This window comes from Eurypyga helias, unplaced genomic scaffold, assembly GCF_000690775.1.
Source record: "Eurypyga helias isolate BGI_N326 unplaced genomic scaffold, ASM69077v1 scaffold5053, whole genome shotgun sequence".
NCBI lineage: Eukaryota > Metazoa > Chordata > Aves > Eurypygiformes > Eurypygidae > Eurypyga > Eurypyga helias.
Window position 1 is genome coordinate 2,749 of NW_010240401.1, and position 13,417 is coordinate 16,165.

General features: G+C 57.0%; 1 protein-coding gene across 1 annotated transcript in view; it reads right to left on the reverse strand.

Moving 5' to 3' along the window:
* LOC104507212 (protein turtle homolog B-like) overlaps window positions 1–13,268 on the reverse strand; it is a gene marked incomplete at both ends in the record, with an annotated part of 16,009 nt that extends 2,741 nt beyond the window's left edge. Inside the window, 12 exon segments of the mRNA XM_010148422.1 lie at window positions 1,167–1,251; window positions 1,406–1,632; window positions 2,252–2,427; window positions 5,080–5,203; window positions 5,510–5,556; window positions 5,558–5,646; window positions 7,412–7,528; window positions 8,752–8,892; window positions 9,531–9,673; window positions 12,025–12,170; window positions 12,274–12,415; window positions 13,127–13,268. Coding sequence (XP_010146724.1) covers window positions 1,167–1,251; window positions 1,406–1,632; window positions 2,252–2,427; window positions 5,080–5,203; window positions 5,510–5,556; window positions 5,558–5,646; window positions 7,412–7,528; window positions 8,752–8,892; window positions 9,531–9,673; window positions 12,025–12,170; window positions 12,274–12,415; window positions 13,127–13,268 — 1,579 coding nt within the window.
* Window positions 13,269–13,417: the final 149 nt, after the last annotated feature.

Genomic DNA, 13,417 nt, shown 5'->3' on the forward strand with positions numbered 1-13,417 from the left:
ATAAAGACACTTCCAACCCAGCCCACATGGGGAGAGCAGACGGCGCTGCTGCAGGCCACTGCCAAGGGGTTTAGTGACCTCGCACCAGATAAACCTTTTTGCTTTAGCTGATGGACCCCAGGGAAGAAGACTCCAGACAAACACATATTTATGGAAAAGTGTACACAGCTGCATCAAAACTACTGTTATCTCCTGGTTGAATAACCTGTGGCAGGTCAGGCTGTAGCAGCACAAGGTTTTTTCTCCTGTGCATCAGTGCAACACACTTCAGCCCTCATGAAAACTGGGCTCCAAACCCTCCCCACACCTCTTCAACTCCTAAGTGCAGCCCAACCACCCGCAGCCTTTCGTGGATGCAAACCCTGCACGCCGGGTCAGCGCGCATTCGTCTGCCGGGAGCACCGTCTATCCTGCACGCTGCCAAACCTCATCAAGAACACTGTGTGAGAGGAGCAAGGGCAGGCAGCCAGCAGCAGGCAGGCTCAGACAAGCAGGCAGCAGCTCTGCGCGCCGTGCCGGCACCACTTGAGGGCAGAGAGAGACCGCTGCATGCCTGCGCAGAGCGGAGCTGGGTGGCTCCTCGGCTTTTCCACCAGCGCCATAAAAGCAGGGTTCACCACATCCCCCTCTCCTGCTGCCCTCGCTTTCCCCATCACAATCACATCCTCATCCGTCCCTCACTCCAGGGGCAACCTCTGAGCTGGACCCAGGCACGCGTGCACGCTGCAGTCTCCTGTTGCAAAGCCCTTTTTTTTTTTTTTCCCCACTTGGACTCCGCACTGCAGTGCTGCATTTCCCTCCCTGCACCTTTCATTCCTATGACCAAGCTGCAGAGTGCCCGGTCGGAGCTTTGTTCTCCAGGCACCCCGCAGAGCCACTCCGCGCCATCGGCCACCCGACAACACCGCGCACGGCGGGAAGGACTAAACGGGGCGGTTTGTCCTTGCCCGCTCGGTTTGCACTGGGAGGCGGCACGGGGCCAGGAGCGTGCCTGGGACACCCATCGCAGCTGTGTGCCCGTCAGCCCAGCTCGCAGCCCGAGCGTCTCAGGCAAAGGCACAGGACCAGCCACGGCTGTTGTGAGCAACTGCTGATGCCTGACCCGAGCGCTAGCGGAAACCGAGATGCTCCCACAGTGAGGGGTAGAAGAAGGAGGCACTCCTTACCTGTACTGGACACGCCAGCAACGTTGCTGGGTTCACTGATGAGATCCTGCATGACTGCCAGGACCCGGAACTCGTACCAGGTGTCCTGAAACACCAAGCACAACTGTCAGGTCCCACACCACAGCCTCCAACCTTGCCCAGATCCTTGAAGGCCCCAGCACGGGGACCGAGCCACACCAAAAAGCTTCCCCAGAGCAGCGCAACACCTAGGTATGGGGTATGGGCATCTCCATGCTTACCTGGGACAAGTCCTTGGCAAAAAACTCATTCTCAGTCCCCAGGATGCCATCGTCCAAGATCTCCCACCTCTCCGCGACGCGGAACTCCATGATGTAGCGGTCGATGGGGAAGCTGTGGTTAGCGGGAGGAAGCCACGACAGGAGGACGCCTTGCTGTGTCCGGTTGGCTGTTAGGCACCTCGGTGGGGTAACCAACACCAGAGGTTCTGGAGTTGTTACAGGGAATGCTGGAGGCAAAGCACATGGGACAGGGACACCTTTGAGGGGGAAGGGCGGAGGATGCTCCCCCACACGTGCCCCATCCGTGGCCGGCGGACCCCCGCAGCCATTCCCACCTGCCCGGAGTTTAGGGCACGTCTCGGGTGCGTGCTGCCTTATTTCAGAGATACAAAAGCAGTATTCCAAAAGGCAGGGGACTAACGATGCAGTGAGTGCAAGCAAAGAGGCACAGCCTTAGAAACCCTCCTGCTTCCCCCCACCTCTGCCGGAGACAGCCCCGAGGCAGGTACCAGCGCAAGGCCCTTTGTGTTAGCTCCCGCTCTGAGCTGCACGCAAGTGATTTTGTGCTCTATTAATACCTCCTGACCCCAGCTGAACTTCAGGAAGATCTGAAAGGTGACTGGTACAGCTCTCCCACGCTGTCTCTGAGAACAAGCTTTCAAGAGCCTCCTGCATCCAAGCAAAGTCTACAAGCTTCACCCAGCACCCTCTACTATCTTCTACACGGCTAGAAATTACTGCTGCTGCACACCCTCCCCAGACACAGGGACAAGGCAAAGGGCTGCTTCTCCCCACGGTCCTCCCACATCCCTTCCCTCTCCTCCCCCTGTGCCCAGGAGGACCTACCTAGAGTGTTCACAGTGACCACCTCACTGAAGGAGCTGGTACCCAGCTTGTTTTGAGCCAAGACACTGAACTGGTATGCAGTCTCCGGTTCCAAGGTATCCACCACGAGCCAACTGGAACCAGCTGGCACAGGAAGAGATAGCCAGTCGTGGGGGCCAAACTGGGCTCTCTTCATCCTGCCGAGAGAAAAGGGAGCATCCTCAGGGAAGGTGCCTTCGACAGGGAGGACAAAGAGGCAGCATTAACTTCTTGAGCAAAAATGGAGCTTTCCCGAGCGATGGTTTGGTTTGACAGCAGCGATGTGTATGGACATGGGGCAGCCACTCGCCACCCAAGAGCTAGCTCGGGGACGGCGCACACAAGGACTGCCAGGCACGGGGCACGACCCCCTCGTGCCACGCCAGCGTCCCCTGGCTCATAGGGACGTTGCCACCAGCCCTCCCCTCTGCCGTGCACCCTCTGAGCAGGTTCAGGGACAGAGGCAGTGCCAGCAGCCCCGCTCTGAGGTTATCTCCATCAGATCCCATGGCTAAAGTGGAAGCTGGCACATTTTCACTCCGGTGAGTGCTGCAAAGGGAACGGCTGGAGCGGGAGACAGGCCCTGTTCCCATTTATACCTCGACAGCTCCAGAGCCAGAGCCAAGTTTTCCCTCACCTGTAGCCCTCCATGTGCAATCCCACAGGAGACATTGAACTAAATCACCATTTTTGCCACATTTACACAGGTCAGGGGCAGCCTGCACAGCCCAGGGCATGACTCAGGGTTGAGCAGCACAGCAGCGGCACTTGCAAGGAGCGCAGGACACAGCCTTTTTGCTGGGGTCCAACCCCCAAACCCAGGGTGAAAAAAGATCCCACAGCAACCACCTCCACAAGCCATAATGCCGCTGGGAAGCTCTAGGGAGCCGCAGCCCTCAGCTGCACGTTTCGGTGGTGTCCGCAGAGGATTTGGGAAGGATTACTGCATCGGTGAGCAGGCATATCTGTAGCCACCAGCATACAGCCAGGTAAATCCACCGAGTAGGAAGTAAAAGATGGAGCAAAGTCAAATAATGCCGCTGTAAAAGGAGCAAAGATGAGGCGGGAGAAGCAGCAGCAAGCTATGGCAGCAAGCAGGTCGGTGGAGAGCCATGCATGTGCAGCGTGCCTCCACCAAACCAAGCGGCTGCGGGCAGGAAAGCCTCCGTACCACTGCAGCTCCAGCTGGGAATACAGCTCCCAGGGTCCCTCGCCACTGCAGCAGAGGAGCCCATTGCCCCGAGCGCGTTTCCCTGCAGCATTTAACCCCACGGCCCTCGCATCCCTTCTCCCCAGCGCTGCTGCGGGCAGGCACGCACCGGCAAGGGGCTGAGGGTGAGGAGAGCGGAGGGTGAAGGCAGCACTAACGGTCCCCAGGGATGGGAGATGGTCCTTGCCGAGGGAGAGGGTGTATGCAAGCAGGATGCTGCAGTGGCCCCGGCCATCCCTGGGGAAGAGGGTTCGCATTCCCAGTGCCTACAACCACAGAGGAGGGAGCAGAACTCCATAGGAGGTGAAGCCATGTTTTGCTTGAGCATCCCATAGCCACAGCAGGGAGGAAAATGCACAGATGGGCAGCTCTCCAACGGCACTAGATGTCCCAGCACTGTCCCTGATCCAAGGGAGCAGCACAGCCCCCAGGGCTCACAACCCTACAGTCAGGGCAAGACAGGTCTCTGCCTCCCTACCCCATGTCCCCACAGCACCCAATTCCTTAAGACAAGCTTGGTGCAAACACCCTTCCCCGCTGCTGGCTGCTCTCCCAGCCCTGGAAGAGCCTCGAGGAGGCAGGAACTCAGCAGCAGGTTGCAGAGCAAGAGCTGCCACCTCCCTCCAAGGTGAGCCACATTTCAGCGCAGGGAGGTTTAACCACTCAGTCCCAAGGACATTTCCATCAGAGCAAGGTCTGCACTGCTCTGCTCACTCCTTCATTCTTCTTTTTCCTCCCCCAACAGACTGTCCAGCCCCACCCCACAAGCATCCAGCCTCAGGCTGGAGCCGGGCAGAAATCATTACAGGCAGCATCTCCGCTGTCTCCGCGCTATCAGCGGTCTCCATCGGGGCAAATTAAGGCAAGGAAGGAAAGACAGAGCAAGAAGAAAGGCTGCAGAATGCCAGCCCAGCCCTGGGAAGGGAAGGAGACATCCTCTCCACATTTCCAAGGATGGCTCTTCCGCAGAGGAAGACAAGAGCAAGCGCAGAGCCCACAGAAAACCCTGACCTTGCTGCAGCTACGTTTCCCCCTCCCTTGCCCCAAGGGAGAGCCAAGATGCACCCACCGGCTTTGGGTACCGGGTAGCACAGGCTGGCAGAGGAGCAAAGCCCCGCGAGGCTCAGACCCGGCCGGCATCTCACATGGCTGGTTGTGAGCTCAGCCAGAGATTTAACCACCTCCAGAGAGTCCCCAAGCACAGAGAGATCATTTCTGCTTAGTCACAGCTCTTCCAGGACGCGCTCTGTACAGGTTGCATTTCCCATCCTCTCCCTGGCTGTTAAGCTTCATAAACAGTTTATCTTGAAATTAGATGCCAGAGGCAAAGTTACACAAATGCAAAGCATCTCCTTTGTACCATAAGCAGAATAAAACCTGCTGGGGCAGACGGAGATACTGGCTAGCACAGAAGGGAGAGGAGACATGGAACTACGTGATCCCCCCACCACCCGTCTCTCCAAGGCTCAGCCCCGTAACGCCCACAGGCAGAGCCAGGCACGTCACCCTCGCCACCCTCCTCCTCCCCCTCGGCTGCTCCAAGCTCGGGTCGGCTAGGAAGGAAAAGAAGCAGAGAGCAAAGCATGCCAGGATGACTCACAGAGGGCCGTACCAAACTGAGAAAGTCTGCTCGTATCCACCGTCGTAGCCGGGTTCCCAGGAGACGTTGGCAGAGGTCATGGCGACCACCACGTGCACGCTGGTCGGGGCGTGAGGGCTTGTGCCTGCCGAGGGAGAGGGAGGGGTTCAAGGGTGAGCAAGAGCACGGGCTGGCTGGAAAAGGCAAGGGGGTTGGTGCCAGCTGTGATTCCAGGGGATTCCTCTTGCACTAAGCAAAGGCCACCTGGAATTTCAGCAGCAGGACCGCTGAGCCCACGGGCGGCCAAAATAACAGCGCAGAAAAAGCCAGCTCCACCAGTAAATAACATTTAAAGGAGACATTGCTCTTCACGGGCAGCATTCCCACCTCCGTGCCGACACGCCGCCTGGAGGACCCCACCCAGGGAGCCGTCCCCACGCCCTGGCCGTACCTACGACGGTGAGGTGGGTGCTGGCAGTAATGCTCGCGACGATGTTGAAAATCGCCGTGGTCATCCTTGCCGAGGGAGCGGATTTGGAGGGTGCCGCCAGGCAGCGTGTTGTGCTTGCTCCTGCTGGGCTTCCCTACCTTGGGCAAGGAACAGGGGAAACCGGGCAAAGAGAGAGGAAAAACACAACAGGACTCAGAAGCGGGTTACGGAGCAGGGCGAGACGGCAGCGGGGTCACTAAGCTACCTGCGCGGCCCAGGGGACACCGCCGGCCACCGGCAAGGGATCTGGTCTGTCCAGTCGTGGCAAGGCAGCCGGTTCCCCCGTTTTCGAGAGGACCTGGCGGGGCAACGCGAGAGGCATGCGTCAGGGAGGGTGATGCTCGGCACTCACACGCAAGCGGAAAACCCCCATGGCGCTCGCACGGACACCGAGCCCCGGTGCCAGGGCTCAACCTCCAGCATCTGAAGCCGAAAACGCTGCAAGGAAGGCGTATTGCCCAGCAAACACCCTCCCAGGACAGGGAGGGCACCGCCTGCCACAGCAGCTGCCCCAAAATGCCCCTCAGACAGCGGCAGTGGAGACGCAGGACCCTTCACATCGCATGTGACCCCTCACAGTGTCCCAGGGGGATGTGTGGAGGTGCCCAGGAGCATTCAAGCCGAGTGCAAAGATGGATCTTCTAACAATCCGTGTCCATGCCCACCAGCCGGAGTTGGGCAAATCCCACATTGTCTCAAGTCCTCTTCAGCTGTTCTTCGCTCTGGGCTCTCAGCCGATGGACCCACAGCTCGACGCCATGCAGCATGAGCAGGGGAGCGTGTGGGATTACCAGCACCAAGCCCAAGTCTTTGGGAGTCCTTCAAGAGAGTGATGGGCTGACAGGGAGCTTGCTTCTGGCCCTTGGAAACAGCCCAGCCCAAGCTAGCCCTGACTGGAGTCAGGGAGGATAAACCCAGAGTCCTGACATGAAGAGGACTACCAGAAGACACAAGAGGGGCTGAAAAGAAACCCCAGTCAGAATGTCAGGACAAGGGAAGGAAAAATAGGATATAGAAAAAGACTGGCCATTTGGCCAACAAGTTTTAGGCAGGTCACTTGCCATCTGTGCAGCCATGGTCCTCCTCGTGCTGGTAAAAAGAGATCCAGCACCTCACACACCTCAAGGACAGTGTCCACTGGGTGAGACAGGGACCCCACTCACTCTCGGAGCCCTAAGACGGGGACATGAGGCTTGGAGAGAAGATCCAGACAGGGAGCCCCAAAGGTCCCCTGCACGGTGGCTTTCCTAGAGGAGCAGTAAAGGTGGGAAGCAAGGAGAAAGCTGGAGGAGGACTGGAAAGCCCTGGTTGACTCCAGGCTGTGCCACCATGCCTGATCCTGCCCTACTTTACGGAAAGGGGCATCCTGAAATCATCACGTCCAGTCCAGCATCATTCAAAAAGCTTCTTCCCAGGGTCTTCAAGGTCACAGGGCAGCGAAACAGCCGCTGACTGGTCCAGCCCTTTGCCAAAACAGCCGAAAGACCCCCGGACACGCTCTGGTGGTACATCCCCTCCCACCATGAGTACGGCGTCGCCGGGGCTGCCGCATCCTGCCGGTGATCCCCTTGCAGGGCAGGCAAGGAGGGTGTCCTGTGGGCAGCACCAGCGAGGAAGAAGAGGGGGACCGGGGCAGCACCTGGCTTTGCAGATGCCGCCATGAGGGTTTCACGGGATTAAGGTACTCGGTGGTCACAAGCCGGGCTTCCCCCACCCACCTGCGGGACAGGACGGCAGTGGCTCAGCCCAAAGCGAAGCAGCTGTACCTGCAGTTTGTTCTTACCGGGACAGAGTGTGGCTTCTCTGTCTGCAATATTCACCAAAAGCCAAAGGCACTGCAGATTTGTCTGGCAGGCCGGGTACCTTTCTCCAGGCGATGATGGGAAAGGGGTCTCCGGCAGCAGCGCAAGGAATCAACAGCTCCCTCCCTGCCTCCTGTCTGTACTCCCAGCCTGGTAGCACCGTGAAATAGGGGGGGTCCTGCAGAGAAGGGAAAAAAAGCATGAAGCATCAACCCACGCCAACTCCCACTGCACGTGAGCGGCTACCCAGCACCAAAACCAGCCCTTTCCCAAAACAAAGGAATCACGGGTTTGGTCGAGGCATTGCGAGGACAGCGTGAGCTAAGGAGGCTCCACACACGAAATTACACACCCCAAGGGAAGTATTCTCCCGAGAGCCACTGCACTAGGGCACCTTGTTTAGGTTTTAAGGAGATAAACAGGAAAAAAAACCCACCCACATCTCAGACATCAACCTGATTTCATCGACTCCACAGCCGTCCTCGCGGATGCGCGTATCTATGATACACAAAGCCTTCTCATGTGAGCTTCAATGAGACACCATGAATCACCGTCGCTCACAAGGACAGGGACTTCTTGTTCAGGGAAGGAAGAGGCAGCAGCTCCCACCCCAGCCGTGCCGGCAGCCCGGCACGCCTCGGGCTCTGCACACAGCAAGAGCACGCGGAGCATCTCCAGAGCTCAAATCATCCATTTATTAAAATCCTCCATGAACCCAAACCCAGGTCAGCAGAGTAAAGTGTTTTGTAGGCAAAGAAAGGCCATCCCAGGGACATGTTTCCTCAAACTACCCTGGGTCCAGTACACCAAAGCCTCATCATATACCAGCCAGTGCTCCGGCGGGGTATTTCCAGCTGCCCCAGGTTTGCCTGTCCCGGTAGGAAGCACATCCCTGACCATGGCACAGATACATCCTTGTGCTCAAACCTCTGCTGTTCCACTTCAAGGATGCTGGCAAGGGCCTTTCTCAGCACAGGTATGAGAGAAGAGGCTCAGAGCAAGAGGTTTTTGTTAAGCTGAGGTGGAAAAGTAGGTAAGTTTGGGGCCACAGAGCCCTTTATGGTCACTCCATAAAGAAGCGCTCAAAAAAGCAATGTAAATCCTCAATTTCTGCACAGAATTAACCATCAAATAAGCAGCATGGAGAAAAAAAACCCATCTCATCCTCCCCTGCAGCACTGGGCTGAACACAAGGCAGAACGAGCGACACGCACGTTGCAAAATCCCTGTTCAAAAAGCCTCACTGCAGCCTAAGATGCTTCTGCAGAGCTCTCACGCAGTCGCACCGCCTGGCCCGGGGCTCCAGCACCCCGCACAACCCCGGGAGCTCTCCTCAGCGTGGGACCAGCTGCCAGGAGGACACAACTGGATGCGGAGCAAGGATTTTAGCAGGTGAGTTACCTTCAGTACCAGTCGGGCAGGGGGAGACTGGCCCATCGTACCCAGGGCATTATAAGGCACGCAGGTGTAAGTGCCGAGAGCATCTTCGGTTGCCTCCTCTATCCGGATCGACCCGTCTTCCAGCAGGTTCCAGCCAGCATACTGTGGCAGTGAGAAAGAGGGAGCTGACATCCCTACACCCACCCCAGGTCATTATTTTCCCTTCTGCCAAGCCCCCCACCAAACCCCAAGGCTGTCACCACATCCCCAGGAGATGCACAATTCTTCAAGTAGCCCAGATTTAACACCCCAAGCTATCACACAAGAAGTAAAACTCATTCTGGTAGCACAACTCTACCCAAGGGGCTGAGAGCACCAAGGAGCCACAGCAGCAACAGGTTAAAACCGAAATAAGACTTGGGATCGTTAATATTTAAGCAAAATATTTAAAATACTGAGTGTTTTCTTTAAATATTTAATGGCTAATCTTCTTGCTCAGACTATCAAACCACGATTACAGGAAGATAGAGACTTGTTAAAAGGGTCTTTTAACCATCAGCTGCCCTTGGAAATACAAAAACAGAGCCATCAGGAGGTCGCTTTGGAGGGTGGCAGGCATTAGGTCTGGGAGACGCAGACAGCAGGTCTACAGGGCTCCACGCAAGATCTCGAATTAACTCTGCCCACAGCTGATAAGGAAAAGCAGCGTCATCCCACCCACGAGGCTGGAGCAGCAGAGTGCCCAGCGATGCTAGGGCCTGAAAACACCCCCGCACGTCCCTCCCTGGGGGCTTCGTTACCTTCTCGATTCGCAGGGGACGTCCGTCTTTGTTCCACTTGACCAGAGTGACCGGGGGCTCCGCCTCGACCGGGCAGCGGATGTATCCGTGTATCCCGATGGGAACGTAGATGACAGGGGGCATGTTCACCACGCGGGCAGGATCTGGGAGAGCAGCAGAACGTTAGCATGGGGAAGGAGCCCTACCTCCACCTGACTTCAGAGGATCTACAGTGCTTCCATAATGAATTCCAAACCCAAACACCACCCTGGCTCCCCCAGGCTGTTAGCTCCAGGCTTGCTCCAGACAAATCCACCGTAATACCTGGCATTTCTGGGAGGCTTTATCCGTGCACAGGGTGTTCCTACCTGGAGCTCATTAAAAGGTGCGGTTAAGAAGCAGCATTAAATCTGCCTGCTCTCCCATCCACACCAACCTGCTCCATCACGCTCAGCCTGCGGGACACATGCACGGCGCACATCCGGCAAGCCACACACCTGCCCCACGGCCTGCTTTTCCACACCGGCCACGGAAACAACGCCAACTTCCCAAGCCTTAAAACACACCAACCACAGCCACCGAGACGGGAGTTGGGATCTGTGGCCGGGCTTTTACCTCCTGTCTGTTTGTACTCGCAGCTTGTGCCTCACCGAGGCTGGGTCATGTTGAGCATCAACCACCTCCACCCTTTCCAACAGGATGCAAAAAGCTTAAAATACGTACCCAACCCTCCCTGCGCCGCGCCACCCACGCAGCGAGGCGTCTCACAATCCTCCAGTCTAGGATGTGTCATTAACAGTGCTTCTAAGAGCTTTTTAATTAAGTGCGAGTGGGTTGGAGAGAATCTAGACTTTCTTTAATAAGAAGCTTTTTTTTTTTTTTTTTTAAAAAGTTACTTTTAATAAGAAGAGCGAGTATTTCTACAATCTCGTCTAGACACCGGCAGCGCAAGGTTACGGGAAAATCCCGACGGGGCTTACGCTGCATTAAGGGATGAAGGCATTTTTTTGGGGTGCAGCATCCCCGCGTTGCTGATCTAAAAACGCTAAGCTGGGAAGTAAAGGCAAAGCTTTTAGGAGGAAGGGATGGAGGATGTGGGTGCGCCCCCTTCGTTATTGCTTTCTTGGGGCAAAAGCTACCAAGTTTGGGAGCTCTGCACCCTCCCTGCTGAAACATAACCCTCAACGGCTTCCCAAAAACCACACGCCCCCGGCAATGGCACCGTAACCCAGATTGCCCAGCGCTGCATATGGAGCAGGCTTTATCCCCCTCCGCTTAACTCCACCTCTTAGGAAATGTAATCAAGGGTTCTGGCAGTGCAGGAGAGGGTAATGGGATCAAGCCTTTCACTACTAGGTCACTGGCTGGGGGCCAGCCCAGCTCACTAATGACCCAGAGCCGTGTCCCTGTCCGACGGCCGCTGCGGTGGGAAGCCTCCATCCCAAGGGTTTGCGGCACCAAACGCCAAGCGCACCTCCTTGCGCCAATGCCTTGCGGGGCCATCCGACTGGCAGATTGTCCCAGTGCTGGTTTTCCTGCCATCAGAGCTATTTTTAACAGCTATCAAGCCTTGATGAGTGCTCCTGGATTAGTGGCAGGGCAGATTTAATGGTCTGAAGCCACATGCTTTCCCAAGTGCCGCCCAGCCGGGCGCATCCAAGCCCCAGATCACGCCCTCTGCCTGGGCACGGCACCAGTCACAGCTCCCCCCTGCCCCTTCATCCATCCCCATATGGAAACGAGCGGACCTACCAACCCTTCCCATAGCAGCTTCCCCAACGGCATGGGGTTTCCCACTAACCAGCACCAGGTTCACAAGCAGCAGCTCAAAGGCAGGCTTAAAACCGCGAGTCACAAGCCCGGTGTGCTCCAGCCTGTCTTTCATTATAAAATAAACCTGCTGCAGCCTTTCACGGCGGAGCAATATTGCAATTGCGAGCGTCAGCAATTGAGGCCATTACTGTTGAATGCCACAGGACGTCGGTGGCACACTACCCATTACCGCCCAGGGAGCCCGAGAGAACAAGCGTGGGAAGCAACGCTCCTGCTACAGCCCCTTCTCCTCTGCTTGTTTAGATCAGTTACGGCCTGAAAAATACGGTACACATTAGCCGGCGAGCTCATGGAAAACCCACGCCGTGGGAACGAGCCCCCATAATAAATACCAAAAAAATTCAAGTAGGTAGCTGAGATGGAGAGCCCTGTTCTGGTGCTTCCCTGCCTGACACAGGCAGGTGAAAAGGACAGCGTGCCAGCAGCAGCCATGGTGAGGTGCCTACCTCGTCAGAAACCACCCGTTTCAAAGGTGGACACTGGCACGGGATGCTCAGGCTGTTTGCTTCCTCATCGCCCATCTCCAAGAACACGCGGGATGCTCCCAACCCTTCGCTGAGGATGACTGCACGCCCATCACATCAACCTGAGCCTCCCAGTATCTTACTGGGGCGGTCTCAGAACTGGGTATTGTCAATCCCAGCCCCATCCCTCGGGATCGGGCCCCGCTGCCCACACTCACACTGCACCGTCAGGTAGGCAGAGGCTGATGGCGAGCGGCCCAGGCTGTTGCTAGGGATACAGGTGTATTTTCCAGCATCCTCTGGCTTGACACGGAAGATGATCAGCGTCCCATCAATCAGGATCCGCACCCTCAACTTCAGATCGCTGTGAGAGAAGAGAGGAGGATCGCAGGGAGACTCCGGGGCAATGCCCGCACCATCAGCGGCCCCAGGAGGAGGACACATCACTCCATTGGCTGCAAACTCACTTCTTGAAGTAGACATTCTCCTCTTCCCAGTACCATAGGTAAGTGAGGTTCCCGGGGTACGCCTCGGCCTGGCAGGTGAAGAGCGCATCCTGGGAGATGTTGACTGTGATGTTTTCCGGAGGGGAAACGATGAAAGGAGGTCCTGGAGCAGGGAGAAGAGAGAAAAGCGTCACCCCACCAGTAGAGGTGTCCCCACTAAGGTTGCTCGGGCTCAGTTCCATCACGGGGCTGCCCTTAAGGAGCACAGTGGACCTGTTAATCCCAGACCCTTCTCCCTTCCATCTCTGTCACTTTGGGGAGGGAGTCCTGCACCAATGGGCTTCTGCTTCTCCCAGGGCAGGTGAGCTCACACCTCTTCATCCCAAACCCATTTCCAGGATCGCATCACCCGCGGAGGAAAAAGCCCAGGGGAAAAACTGCCGGGAGACAGCAGTGAGCTCATGAGCATCCACAGCCATGGCAAGCAGAGCAGAGAACACCCCACGTTCTCCTCTCCGCTGGTAGCTGTTGACCTGATTAAAGATTTATTTAATAAAGGAGGGAGCGAGGAGCGAGAGGCCTGCCATGCATCACCGCTATCCGACAAGGCGCTTTGTGACAGCCTCGATCTTTTCCCCGCTTCCCGAACAAAACCGAGCTGCCACAGGGGCCCAGCTGTTTGTCCGCACGGCCACCGCGCTGCCCCAATTAACTGGATTTCTCCATCCTACAAGCGGGATGTGAAGCCAGCATGATGCTGAGCCCACAGGGCTTGTGGGTCCTCCCTCTTGGGTGGGACCGCGGCCAGCCCCCTCCCAGCCCCCCCAGGGATGCCATCGACCCAGGAAGAGACGGAGGGGCTGGAAGGTCTCACCTTGAACAAGCAGGCGCGTGGTGTGCACAGCTTCCCCCTGGATGCTGTACGCCCGGCAGGTATAGGCACCCCTGTCCTCCCGACTGACAGAGAGCACTGTCAGGCTCCCGTCGCTCACCTGCGGACGAGGGAAGATGTTGGATCATGGGTTGGGACCCCCGGCGGAGGGATAAGCCCCGGGTCAGTACCCTCCCTCCCTGCTTCCCCTGGCAGAGAGCTGCAGGTGCTTTTAGGGCCGGATGAGAATCGGGTTTCCCCTGCTCTGCAAGACTTGGGATATTAATAAACCAA